The 13,932-nt window shown below is 48.8% G+C and overlaps 1 protein-coding gene across 1 annotated transcript in view; it reads left to right on the top strand.

Moving 5' to 3' along the window:
- notch1b (notch receptor 1b) overlaps window positions 1-13,932 on the top strand; it is a 41,137-nt gene that overhangs the window by 15,911 nt on the left and 11,294 nt on the right. The window contains exons 5-23 of the mRNA XM_076025748.1: window positions 195-317; window positions 434-667; window positions 957-1,112; window positions 1,296-1,481; window positions 2,271-2,384; window positions 5,687-5,800; window positions 5,932-6,165; window positions 6,247-6,357; window positions 7,619-7,811; window positions 8,489-8,634; window positions 8,746-8,859; window positions 9,589-9,708; window positions 10,110-10,262; window positions 10,400-10,628; window positions 11,070-11,271; window positions 11,369-11,522; window positions 11,613-11,797; window positions 12,571-12,703; window positions 13,369-13,626. Of these exons, the coding sequence (XP_075881863.1) occupies window positions 195-317; window positions 434-667; window positions 957-1,112; window positions 1,296-1,481; window positions 2,271-2,384; window positions 5,687-5,800; window positions 5,932-6,165; window positions 6,247-6,357; window positions 7,619-7,811; window positions 8,489-8,634; window positions 8,746-8,859; window positions 9,589-9,708; window positions 10,110-10,262; window positions 10,400-10,628; window positions 11,070-11,271; window positions 11,369-11,522; window positions 11,613-11,797; window positions 12,571-12,703; window positions 13,369-13,626 (3,159 nt within the window). The remainder of the gene's footprint in view (window positions 1-194; window positions 318-433; window positions 668-956; window positions 1,113-1,295; window positions 1,482-2,270; window positions 2,385-5,686; window positions 5,801-5,931; window positions 6,166-6,246; window positions 6,358-7,618; window positions 7,812-8,488; window positions 8,635-8,745; window positions 8,860-9,588; window positions 9,709-10,109; window positions 10,263-10,399; window positions 10,629-11,069; window positions 11,272-11,368; window positions 11,523-11,612; window positions 11,798-12,570; window positions 12,704-13,368; window positions 13,627-13,932) is intronic.

Raw genomic sequence — 13,932 nt, 5'->3', positions numbered from 1 at the left:
CTTGCCAGAGACCTCAAGAGGGTACAGCTGCCTCTTTAGGCCTCATCTGACAGTTGACCACATTTAACTGAAGTCAAACTTAACCGTTTCGTCGCCGCGGTCGAAAAGAGAAGCTCCTCCTCCCCCCCCCGAGCCATCAAGAGATGAAACGCTGAGAACCGAAAGGCTCAAAGCTGTTTTTCCCTCGGTTTCAGGTTTTTCAGGTAAAAACTGCGACCACAACATCAACGACTGCCCAGGTCACGAGTGCCAGAACGGTGGAACCTGCGTGGATGGCGTCAACACATACAACTGTCAGTGCAAGCCAGAATTCACAGGTTCGTACGGCCACGTTCGATCCGAATAACGGGTTTTAATGAGTCAGTTTTGTTTTTGTTTTCGGAGGATTGAGGACTTCAGCCCCTAACGGCTTTATCCGCCCTCCCCCCAACAGGTCAGCTTTGCAGGGATGACGTCGACGAGTGCCAGCTGATGCCCAACGCCTGCCAAAATGGCGGCACGTGCCACAACACCTACGGCAGCTACCAGTGCGTGTGCGTGAACGGCTGGACCGGGGACGACTGCAGCGACAATATCGACGACTGCGCCAGCGCCGCTTGCCATTACGGCTCCACGTGTCACGACCGAGTGGCCTCTTTCTACTGCGAGTGCCCCATCGGCCGCACAGGTACAAACACACCGACAACGACGTCCGAGCCTGCAAAATAAAAGCGATATCTCTAAAATTTCGACAAGTTGTTTCCATTGAATGGTGTGGAGCACACACGCCCTAATTCAGCTGGCAGTGTTGCCCAATTTTCTGATATATTAGGGAGGCGCTTTGCTTTTGATTAAGCCGATCGGTAATTAAAAAGCCTGCAATGTGTGTAAACTTAATAGGCCACTACTGAAAACTCAGTCAGCGCTTTTGTTTTTCTGTTACTTCTCTTAAATTCTGTGTCTGTGCTGCGGAACAGGACTGCTGTGCCAGCTGGACGATGCTTGCATCAGCAACCCGTGCCGAAAGGGCGCCAACTGTGACACCAACCCCGTCACGGGGACTCACCTGTGCACGTGTCCGTCTGGGTACGTGGGAGCTTCCTGTGACCAGGATATCGACGAGTGCGCGCTGGGTAAAAAAATCTCTCTGACTTCTCTCTCTCTCTCTCTCTCTCTCGACGGCCAACACAAACAAGTTTTTCTGCCTTCCCGTGTTGGAACAGATTGAATGGAAAGATTGCAAAGTGATCCAGATCACTTTTTGCGGTTTGTTCTTTTAATTTTGGTAAATTAAAACCTGTGATCCTTCTCAACAGGCTCCAACCCGTGTGAGCACGCGGGGAAGTGTCTCAACATCAAAGGCTCGTTCCAGTGTAAGTGCCTGCAGGGCTACGTGGGGCCGCGCTGCGAGCTGGACGTCAACGAGTGTCTGTCAAACCCCTGCATGAACGAAGCCACCTGCCTGGACCAAATAGGGAAGTTCAAGTGCATCTGTATGCCAGGTGAGTCGCACAGAGTCAGCCGAGAGAAAAGAACATCGTCCTCGTCCTTCACAACGCAAAGCCTCTCTTCACTCGGGCCGCCTTGAACTGTGCCGATTCTGTGATAAAACTGAAATATGGAAGTTGAAAAGATCCTTTGACAATTAGATGTACGTACTCATGAGGCGTTTTTCTGCTTCTCTTTGCATCAAACTGCGCCAAACAGCATGGTAATCCTTCGGCTAAGCAGAATTCACCAAGTCACTTGGTCAGTCAGTGTACTGTACACCACCAGTCAGAAGTTTGGACACACCTTCTCATGTTTTCTTCTGTATCTTTGCTCCTTTCCATGTCACACCATACGTGTTTCATTTATTCATTGTTTTGAGAATCAACGTAAATCGTCATTCAAATGAAAGAAAAATGATCGAATGAGAAGGTGAAGCCAAACTTTTTGACTGATAGTGTATGTACTCTATAGGAGTGATCAGAATAAGTACATATTTATGCTAAACAAGAACATGCATCTTGTCTTTCAATAGTGGCCCAGTGTTATGGAATGCAGAGCTTTTTTTTCCTTCCTTTTTTCCTTCATTGACAGCAAACTGAATCAATTTTTTTCACAAAGAAAACCCAGAGCAAAAAGACACCGGCGTTTCGCTCCGACTCTCCTTCGCATGGCCTGCTTCGCTCGTCGCCGAGTTGAACGGCAGTGCGAAAAATTTGCTCACCGCGCTTCTGTGTCTTCGTCCCCCCCCCCTCCACCCCACTCCATCTCCCTCCCGCGGCCCTCCCTTGCTAATTGGCCAGGCTACGAAGGGGAGTTCTGCGAGATCGATACAGACGAGTGCGCCAACAGCCCCTGCCTGAACAACGGCAAGTGTATCGACAAGATCAACGCCTTCCACTGCCAGTGCCCCACAGGTGAGACTGCCGTGGAGCAGGGGAAGGGGAGTGAGGGAGGGGGGGCTCAGAGGTCGATTCCTCTCTCTCTCTCTCTCTCTCTCTCTCTCTCTCTCTCTCTCTCTCTCTCTCTCTCTCTCTCTCCCTCCCTCCCTCTCCCACTCTGCACCTCACTCACTCGCTGTGTTTCGCCGGAACACAAACACACTCGCACACAAACACCTTCGGGATGGGCACTAATCCCAGCCCTGAGGCAGGCTTATGGAGCCCCGGGTAGCCCAGAACAAATGCAGGCAAGCAGTTGCAGAGAAGCGAGAGAGAGAGAAAGTGAGAGAGAGTGAGAGAGGGGGAAAAAAAAATCTATAGGGAGATGACTTGAGTAAGTTGAAACTTTTTTTGAAGCAAGTTTTTCTTTTTTTTTTTTTTTCTTTTTCTTTTTTTAATCTCTTTTGACAAAGTCTGATGAGTGAGCAGAAACTTGCATATATTAAGGAGACTTTCAGGAGCCTGACTGGCTTGAAGTGGGAACGGCAGCGGAGCCACTTCTGCACTCAATTCAATGGCATTTTCAAGAGGTGCCAGTTTATTGCTTTCATTCTTCTCACAAGTGCGTTTGTGAACGAAATGCCACTGTTAGTACACAAACTATTGATCTTTTATACTGGAAGGATCGCAGCTATTGAGTCTGGAGGAAAAGACGGAATCAAAGAATTCTCCCCAAATGTTGTTTTTTTTCTCTCGCTGTCTTTCTTTCTCTCTTTCTTTTTGTTTTGAATTCTTTCAGGGGGATCACGGAGGTGGAAGTGATTTTCTTTTCTTTTTCGTGTGAAGAAAAAAAAATAGTGAAAGTCGACTCGGGTGGATCAAAGAGGCGGCCCGGGTTGCAGAGAGGCAGAATTCCCCCTGTTGAGATTTTTTAGAAAAAAGAAAGAAAGAATAGATGGAAAAATTGAAAGAAGGAGAACAGAAAGAGAGACACCTCCACAAGGAAGCTGTAGATAATAGAGAAGGGGAGGGGCTCGAGAAGTGAACACCAAAGGGTGTGTGTGTGTGTATGTGTGTGTGTGTGTGTGTGTGTGTGTGTGTAACGGTGAGAGAGCGGGTTATGTGAGGAAGCGACACAAATTGTTTGGCGCTGAAAGTGTTTTGGGGCGATGGAAGGAGATGGAGGGGTGGCGGAGGCTCGAGGGGCTACGGACCGTTATGCCAGAGCAGGAAGGGAGGGTTAAAGAAAGGGAAGGGGGTCTGCCGCCCTGCTTGAGATGTAAATTTGTCCCTGTTGCGAGCCAGGCCCAAGGCGAGGGTCCCCTCTTATTATTTCTGTTGGTGGAATAGCCATGGAAACCCTGCTGAGAGCCATTGAAATGTTTGATTCCAGCAGTCTGGGGATAAATCCCTCTTTGCCTGTTTAGTGCATGCATGTGTGTGTGAGTTGAGTGAGTGCTTCCCTCTTTCAGAATTTTCAAATTCTTTTCACTTTTTGCATTCTTTCTCTTGAAGCTGCGGCTGTTTGTAATAAAGACGTGATTCAATGTGTACTTTTTTTTTTCCAGCCATCTCAGCCTAAATGATTAAATGATTGCTAAGGCAGATGTTTTCAGAAATGTGCAATGACGCACATGCAGTAAATGTGTACATATACACTACCAGTCAAAAGTCACAACTAATGAATTTATTGTCTTTTCTTTCATTCTCATGACCATTGACATTGCAGTTTCTCACTGAAGGCATCAAAACTACACATGAAATTATGTAGGAAACAATAAAAGTGTAAAATAACTCAAACACCTTTTATGTTGAAATTCTTCAAAAATATCCACCTTTCATAATAAACATATTTAGAGTGATTTAACGTGTTTTTCTCTGATGTCTTCAGTATCTATCTGCAGTGTAGTAACTTGTAAAGATTAAAAAACAAATTGTATAAGAAGGTGTGTCCAAACCTTTGACTGGGAGGTGTATGTGGCTGTAAGGTGTTGCCAGGCCGCGTCGAACGTGGTTTTCTTTCCACCGTTTCTCCAGATATTCCAAAACTGCACCCTCATGACTTTTTCGTTGGCTCCACATTCTGACCGCCAATTGTTGGAACTGCGCTGGCTGTGTCTTCTGGCATCCTCGCTGTCAGAACTGTCAGACGGGGTTTCAAAAAATTACAAAGAGTAAACCCAGACGTGGAATTTCTATGATCTGTTGCGTCCCTCGAGTCCACTGAAGACACACGGAGGGGGAAACGGGTTCGTCACCGTGCCCCCGAACGCTCCCCCCTCGGCCTGGGCTCACCTGCCGAGCTGTTGGCCGGACGACATTCACTAGCTGCGTTACCATGACCCCTAGAATTGTGCAAAACCTAAATATTGCAATGAAACACTGGTCATAGAAAACACCTAAACTTGGAAAAACCTCTCAAATATGGCTAAAAAGTTTTTACGCTCTCATATGGTGGTTTTTCCAGACGTATCGATATAGAGCTATAACTTTTGTTGCCATTACACGTCAGTGGCTGTGACGTGCAGGGTCATGTGACCAGTTCACTTAAATACAACGACCATTCTTGACAAACGTAATCAAACCAAAGGAAACACAATTCTGCTCAAATCAAAATGTCGCCTTTATTTTGCAACAAACTGTACTGGAGACGCAGCTAAGCGTCTCCGTGGCCTGTGCTGTCATGTGACGAGGCGAGAGCCAGATGAAGGGGGGGGGGAGAGAAAAAAATATGTGGGGTGAGAATAACTCCAGGAATAAAGGGGGGAGAGCCCGCTGCTTGATTTTGAATGACAAGACGTTTGAATGGGGGGGTGGGGTCAAAGGTCAAGCGGGGTCCCTTCAGGAGGCGGGGAGCGGGCCGGGTGGGGTAGTGAAAGCAAGACGGGGGAATGCGCTTTGTGATGGAAAAGTTTTTTGGGGGGGGGACAAAAGAGGCAACGGGCTCAGTTTGGTTTTGCGCGGAGCAGACAGGCCCTCCTTTGTCTCCCACCCGTTGGTCAGGATGCCTCGCAACTTTCTTTCTTCCCTTGGCTCACCCCCGCCCCCGCCCCCGCCCCTCTGTTTACATGGATTGGCTTCCCCACTCCGCCACCCTGCTCCTCTCGCGCTGAAAAGAAGCGAGAGGCGAATGAGAAGGGCTTGTCGCGTCGCGCCGTTTGTAATTAATGCAGAGTTGTGATTGGCTCGGGGGTTCGGAGAGAAGGACTGGTCTGAAACACAAACAACAACCCGCGCACGCACGCACGCACGCACACACGCACACACACACACTCATGCACACCCTCGCTCCTTCATGCTCTCTTGCACACAGTAACACCCCGGTGCTGTTTTTGCAGGCTTCGCCGGGCCCCTCTGCCAAATAGACATTGACGAGTGCGCCAGCACGCCGTGCGAAAATGGCGCCAAGTGCACGGACGGGCCAAACAAGTACACCTGCGAGTGCACAGAAGGTAAACGGCTCAGAGCCAAAGAGGTTTTGTTTGTTTGTGTGTGTGTGTGTGTTTTTTTTTTTAAGTTTGCACGACCCGCGGGACTTTTCCGCTCGAGCAAATCAGCTGATAATCTCTATTTTTACTCCCAGGTTACACCGGCATGCACTGCGAGTCCAACATCGACGAGTGCCACTTGGACCCCTGCCACTACGGCACCTGCGTGGACGGCCTGGCCTCCTTCAGCTGCCACTGCCACGCCGGATACACCGGCCGACTGTGCGAGACCAACATCAACGAGTGCCTCAGCCAGCCGTGCAGAAACGGCGGCACCTGTCAGGATCGGGTCAACGCCTACTTGTGCGTCTGCCCCAAAGGCACCACAGGTACCGGATCCAACCTGACCAGACCGTTGGAGACCGTGGCTAAGCTTTTCGTCTCGCTGACTTAACGCTTTCTTCCCCAAGGAATCAACTGCGAGGTCAACATTGACGACTGCAAGAGCAACCCCTGCGACTTTGGCACGTGCATCGACAAGATCGACGGCTACGAGTGCGCCTGCGAGCCCGGCTACACAGGTGAGCAGCGCGTTTGGATAACATTTCTGTTCGATTTTTTCCGTGAGGAAGGATCTAATTCCTGAATGATCAGACGTGGCCGACGCAGTGGCGATCTGTTGCAATTGACCGTAAATGTTGATCTGTGGCCGCAGCGTGTGCAAAATGCAGCGGAATACTCGTTTCTTACTCTCTGAGGAAGTTGCAACTTGGTGGCAATCATTGGGTGTCTAACCCCCCCCCCCCAATTCCAACCCTGAATACCAAGCAGGGAGGCAGTGGGCACCATTTTTACAGTCTTTGGTCTGACCTGGTTGGGGATCGAACCCACAACCTACCAGGCTCAGGGTGGACACTCTGCCACTAGACCACTGAGCTTCAGTAGATGCTGTTTAGTCACAAGGAATTTGAAAACGTGACAGTCCCAGCGCTGTCGTGTCAAACTAAGTCGCTGGCCCGGTCGATTAAAGACATGCGATGCGGCGTCCGTCTCGTGTGACCGCAGGACGAAGAGCGAGAGTTAAAAAAAAAACAAAAAAAAAACAAATGGCCAGGATCAAACGCGGTGACGGCGGTGAGTGTGGTGGTCTCGGTGGGGGAGTGGGGGGGGGGACAGATGGCGAGCGAGCCAACACGCTCCTCTGAGGCTGGAACTGGTGTCGCTTTCCTGTCTCCGCCCTGCCCCCCCCCCCCCAACCTGCCGCTGTTCACTAGCCTCCTGCACAAAGGCTGGACACAGTCAGGCACACAGTGTGGCCCGCGCAGGCCACCGGGGACCCCAGCCCAAGAAAAGATTCCATGAAAGATTCCTGAAAGTTGAGCTCTTAAAAGCCTGGAAGCTCTCTGCCCCTCTGCTTTAAAGCTAAATGGGCTGCTTTTATGTCGTGCACGGCACCGGGCTTGAATGGCCTCAAACGCTTCAAGTGACCGACAAAAGGGCGACGTTAAGAAAAAAAAAAAAAGAACTCTCGTTTCTGATGTTCGCGGTGCGTCGCAATTATGGGTTTTGCATGTGTTCGTGGGCTTTCTCCACTGCGCTGCGTTTCAGATGACGCTTCTGGAGATACAACAAAATGGGACACGAAAATGTAGCCTCAAGAGGGCGCTCTTTGGGTGTTAATCTGATAGCCCGGATAAATGTTTAGGGCTCTGGCAAAGGAAACAAATACGAGTGCAAATCGATTTGGTACCTGTTCTTATCTTGCCTGTGAAAATGGCTAATATACACTGTTGGGGATGATGTACGCAGCCAGGTGTATGAGACTTTGTGGGTTCTGCGCAGGCACCATGTGTCACATCAACATCGACGAGTGCGCCATCAACCCCTGCCACAACGGCGGCACTTGTGTGGACGGCGTCAACGGCTTCACCTGCCTGTGTCCGGACGGCTACCACGACGCCATCTGCTTCTCGCAGGTCAACGAGTGCCTCAGCAACCCCTGCATCCACGGCAACTGCGAGGACAAGGTCAACGGGTGAGACTACAGCTCGACACACACAGTGACCCCTGCTAGCAGTGAGCCTGGTCCCCAGGCGTTCAGGAGCCCACCTTCCTGTTTGAGAGCGGTTGCCTCCTCACTTCCTGCACACGGAAACTTGTGAAGCCTGAGAATTATTATTATTATTTTATTTTTTTTAACATTGTTTCAAACAAATTAAGGCATTAACGCATAAAAATTCGAGATAATGTAAACAAAATTAATACAAAGAATTAACGAGTATTCCGACAGCAAAACATTAACATTTATTATGTTTTTTTCACTTCATTCTTCTATTTTTTTTCTTTTTCCTGCTCCTTTAGTTCACCCTTTTTTTTCATTCCTTTTCTTTTGTGTCCCTCAGTGGGCTTGGTTTTGTGAAATCTGCCTGAGCCACAGAGCAGCTGATAATGAAAGGAACTGGATGTTGAGGGTCAAGCACCGTTTAGATTAGCACTAAAAAGTTTGAAGTTTGTATTTCATACTATTATTCTGTTTCTTATGCGTCAGAACTGCTGAAAAATGTAATCTATCAGAACAACTGTACAAATCTCCTCAATAGCGCCCCCTGCATAGACGAGAACACAACATTCGCAATGGCGACAAGAAACAAAAACCCACTCGTTCCCCCAGTCCAGACCTAATTCTCATAAACTCCCTCCTCTCTCCTTCAGCTACAAGTGCTCTTGTGACGTGGGCTGGAGCGGCAAGAACTGCGACATCAACAACAACGAGTGCGAGTCCAACCCGTGCATGAACGGCGGCACCTGCAAGGACATGACCGGCGGTTATGTTTGCACGTGCCGTGCCGGCTTCACCGGTCAGTAACCCGGCTTGGTTTTTTTTTCACGCAACCCCCTTTTCTCTCTCTATCGTCCATCGTTCTCGCCGCCCGTGTTCCCTCCTGAGCGTGCTTTGTGTCGCCCCGCAGGCCCGAACTGCCAAACCAACATCAACGAATGCGCCTCCAACCCTTGCCTCAACCAGGGGAAGTGCATAGACGGCGTCGCAGGCTACAAGTGCAACTGCATTTTGCCTTACACAGGTAGGAAAGTATTTTTGGGAAGACAAAAAAAAAAATATCCGGCCGCCTCCGAACATTTTTCAGCGTAAAGTTACTGGAAAGATGTACGCAAGGGTTGTGTGAGCCGTCGAGCAAAGTTCAACGGCAAGACTTCCTCTGGGCTCCAACATGCTAAACCTCTGACTTGCAGTGCTCCTTTTGTGATAGGCAAACACTCCTGATAAGGCAGGCGGCTGGAAAACATTTCCCGCGTGTCCGACTTTATTATTTGACAAAACACGAAACGACGGAGCGACGAGGGGCAAACTGTCTCGTGTTTGTCGAGTCGTCTTTTCGGAAAAATCCACAAGACTTTGGATAATGAAAGGCTCCCTTGCCTGCGCCGGGGTGGGAACGGGGCACTTGACACATTTCCTGTTTGCCTGCTTCCTGCTCCCACAGAACAGCAAATGATTGAACAATGGTCGGAAACTGAAGGCAGCTTCCTGTTGGAGCCATGTGTTGTGGAAACAGATAGGGAAATGTCTGGACGGGTCTCGAACGCGAAGAGATCCTGGCTGGCTTGCTTGGCTGGTTGGGTGGCTGACCGGCTGAGCACAAAAAAAAATAAAAAAAATAAAAAAAATCATCCGATAGCTTTGGCTGACAGATGTGTCTGTGTCTGTTTGGTCTGAGTTGCCTCCAAGTTTGCGACTCCGCGCCACAGTATCAGGCAAAACGTGTCTTGTTTGTTGATGTCGCTCCCTGCAGGTGAGAACTGTGAAACGCTGATGGCCCCCTGCAGCTCCAAACCCTGCAAGCACGGGGGAGTGTGCCAGGAGTCGGAGGACTACCAGAGCTTCTCGTGCGTCTGTCCTGAGGGATGGCAAGGTAGCAACACCAACACCTGGAACAGAACCACTTATTTATTCCTTTTCCCTCCTTTCCCTCCCTTAAATCAAATTGTTCTGATAGTGACTGACTGGGATTCATTGTGTTTTATCCGTTATACCTTGATATGGATGCGTCTGAAAAACCACCCCATGAGAGCGTCAAAACCTTATATTCGGTATTGGAGAGGTTTTTCAAAGTTTAGGCGTTTCCATTACCAGTTTTTATTGCCATATTTAGGCTTTGCGCAATTCTCGGTGTCATGGAAATGCAGCATATGTGTCTGTTACAGAAGAAAAATGCTCCGAATCGTATCTGTTCCGATGTTCTGATAGTTGTCCAGTTTTGTCACTCGACACATCTGACGTATTAGCTCATCTTTCTTCTCGCCAACCTTTTAGGCCAGACGTGTGAGGTGGACATCAAAGAGTGTGTGAAGAATCCCTGTGTCAATGGCGCGACCTGTCAGAACACTTTGGGCAGTTACCGCTGCGACTGCAGGCCGGGCTTCATCGGACGCAACTGTGAAGCCAACGTCGATGACTGCAAGCCCAGTGAGTCTTTTTTTCGCGTCACCCGGCTCCTCTGATTCGCCACGGAGTTTTTTTTTTTTTTTTTTTTTTTTTTACTCCCGCGCCCGATTTCTCATGCCTCAACCCTCCTCTTCCTCTTCCTCCTCCTCCTCCCGCAGACCCCTGCAGTAACGGAGGCCTCTGTGTGGATGAGGTTAATGGCTTCCTGTGCACCTGCCTGCCTGGCTTCCGGGGCCTCAAGTGCCAGGAGGACATCAACGAGTGTGAGAGCAACCCCTGCAAGAACGCCGCCAACTGCACAGACTTTGTCAACAGCTACACGTGTACCTGCCCAGCCGGCTTCAGCGGAATCCACTGTGAAAACAACACTCCCGACTGCACTGAGAGGTAACAGCTCGCAAAACCAAACCCGCTGCAGCGGTCAGTTAAAATGACTGCTCAGCAAGTGAGACAACTTGTTTTGTTCATCTGATGCGGGTCTCACTGTCTTGTCCACTACTGCCCCCTCTGGTGGAGCACATAGCAATATACACGCAAGCTCACTCTCATGTCTCACAAACTCAGCATTCACACAAAGAGTTGATTAAAGGTTCAGATTTATCCCCATTTGTGTTTTTTCTTTTTCATCCTGGACTCCAGTAGAAACGCCCTGATTTGCATGAATGCCTTTTAAACAGCTGTCAGTGTAATTGAGCTTATTTTCTGTAGAAATTTATTGTACCCCAACAAATAGTCCCACCTTCTCTAATATCAGAAATGCTTTCATACAGGTACATTTACCGCAACCTTTCCGTACTCTTAAGCTTCGCCAACATTTTCTCCCTGCAGCTCCTGCTTCAATGGCGGCACGTGCGTGGATGGCATCAACACCTTCGCGTGCTTGTGCCCGCCGGGATTCACGGGCAACTACTGCCAGCACGACATCAACGAGTGCGATTCCAAACCCTGCCAGAACGGCGGCACGTGCCACGACAGCTACGGCACTTACAAATGCACCTGCCTGCACGGATACACTGGACCCAACTGTCAGGTTGGAGGACAAAAAAAAGCTGGCTGCACAATACATCAAGGCTGAGCTGATAAAAGTAGTTACAGTATGTTTTTGCGTTTCTTTTTCAACGGTTCAGATTTTGATTCCTTGGTGCGAATCATCGCCCTGTAAGAACGGAGGAAATTGTTGGCAGAGCGGCACCAACTACACCTGCGAGTGCAAGACGGGTTGGACGGGCCTTTACTGTGACGTCCCGAGTGTCTCCTGCGAGGTGGCAGCCAGACAGAGAGGTACGACGGAAGGGCCACGCACTGCTTTGTAAATCAGCTTTTATTTTGAAATAAACGACTGAGATCTTCCCGTCTGTCCTGTGTTTGCAGGGGTCGACGTTGCCCATCTGTGCCACAACTCGGGCCGTTGTCTGGATGTGAAAAACGTTCACTACTGCCACTGCCAGGTGGGATACACTGGAAGTTACTGTGAGGAGCAGGTGGACGAGTGCAGCCCCAACCCCTGCCAGAACGGAGCCACCTGCACGGACTTTCTGAGCGGATACTCCTGCAAGGTACCAGCACTGAAAGATTTGTGGACATCTCATACAAGGAAATTATGTCAAAATATTCTTCAAAATATTATTCAACACTTTATAAAACTGCAACATTTTTCATCTCGTACCAAATATGTAATTTTACATATATGATTGATTGATTGAAGTAATTTCACAGCACAGAAATACAAACATTTAAGGATGGTTTTAAATCAACCAACCTTACATCTTTCAGGCTGATGTATATATATACAAATAATAATAATAATAATAATAATAATGATAATAATAATAATAATAATAATAAATATGTGATTTCTTAAAAAGTACTAAAGATTATTTGTGTTGTTTTGTTATTTTTAAGGTAGGATTTTAAAGTTCAACCTTGCTTTTTCTAGAAGTTTCTGTTCCACTCATCCGCCGCCCTCTCTTTCAGTTTAGTTCATTTTTAATTGTGTATTAGTAAAATGCTCCACATCCATAGCAGGCTTTCATTAACAACAACACAAGGCCCTCCTAATGACCAGCTGTTTATAAATAGAATACAAACATATCGGTTATGCTAATCTCCTCTGGAATGAAGGATCTGCTGGCCTTGGCAGTGTGCAGGCCAGAAAAACAGCCAGGTAAACAAAACAAAAAAAAAAACCCAGCCGTTTCATGTCAGCCATTGATTCAACTTTTCCCTTCTCCCTCTCTTCTCCCTCTCTTCTCCCTCTCTTCTCCCTCTTCTTCTTCTTCCTCCTTTTGCGCCGTCCTCCTCTTTCTTGTTCCGTCTCTCTTTTTTTCAGTGCATGCCAGGATATGTGGGGACCAACTGCTCCGACGAGATCAATGAATGTTTCTCCCAGCCGTGCCAGAACGGGGGCACCTGCATTGACCTGATCAATACCTACAAATGCTCCTGTCCCCGGGGAACCCAAGGTCAGCAGACCCCACGCACACTCCCCCGCACCGCCCCGTCCTCTCCTCCTCATCTCCACGCTTCATTAATTAGGGCTTAACAGCATCCAGGGCATGTCTGAAAACTCCTCCTCCCGTCCTGCCTCGCAATCCTGCCTTCGCTTGTCAAATACGCCATTGATTTTTTTTCCTCCCTCAGACAAGCGGGGAGGGGTTGCGTGTTGTAGGTCAGCCCAAAGTGCGAGCCGGAGTTGGATGCATCTAAAGAAAGAAGCTAAACTTGACGTGAAGCCGTCATTTAGGGAGTGCAGGAAAAGCAGTGTTGACATTATGTAAAGTGAGTCTGCTGCGGCGGCCACGTCTTTTGATCGCCTGCCTCTTGTCTGACTCCATAAGAGGCAAAAGTCCAACTTTTTTGCCCCGACAACAGGGATCCTACCAGCGAGTTTGCCAAGTTTCAAGGTTTCAGAGGTTGTGTTGTTGGTGTCTGACGGCAGTTTCCTGCCCGGTTGAGGCTGTTGAAGCCGGTTGACCTCAGCCTCATCACCAACAGCGAAAAAAAAAAGTTGTCACAAAAAGCATGAAAGTATTTAAAAAAAAAAGAAGAAGAAGAAGAAGAAGAAAGAGAAACGTTTCAGCCCTTTTCCTCACCCGGCGACACCCACCTCTCGTCTCTCCCCCCTCAGGCGTGCACTGCGAAATCAACATCGACGACTGCAACCCCTTCACCGACCCCGTCACCAACGAGCCCAAGTGCTTCAACAATGGCAAGTGCGTGGACGGCGTGGGGGGCTACCACTGCATCTGCCCCGCCGGGTATGTGGGCGAGCGTTGCGAGGGAGACGTCAACGAGTGCCTCTCCAGCCCCTGCGACCCGCACGGCACGCACAGCTGCGTCCAGCTCACCAACAACTACCACTGCGAGTGCCGCACCGGATACACAGGTGAGCGACCGGTCGCTCACGTAGAACTGAGAGACTGTGGATATGGATGAACAGAAGGCTCTGCTCCCTGGCCTGACGGGGCCTCCAGTTGTTGGATTTAAGCTTAACTGGAATTAAAAGGCTCGGTGTGTGAGGTATAGTGGCATCTAGTGGCGAGGAAGCATATTGCAAATACATTGACGAAAAGAATACAATAGAATAGAATGGCTTTATTAATACCCCATATTGGAGAAATGTGCATAATTACAGCAACAAGAAAAAAGATATTTATCAAAAAGAAATAAAGAGATCGTACATTTAAAGAGT

The sequence above is a fragment of the Nelusetta ayraudi genome, unplaced genomic scaffold (assembly GCF_046127955.1).
Source record: "Nelusetta ayraudi isolate G7.1 ecotype Tasmania unplaced genomic scaffold, CSIRO-AGI_Nayr_v1 ptg000018l, whole genome shotgun sequence".
In the NCBI taxonomy this organism is placed as follows: Eukaryota; Metazoa; Chordata; class Actinopteri; order Tetraodontiformes; family Monacanthidae; genus Nelusetta; species Nelusetta ayraudi.
The sequence above is the reverse complement of the archived record's forward strand: the minus strand, read 5'-3'. Positions and strand labels throughout refer to the sequence as shown.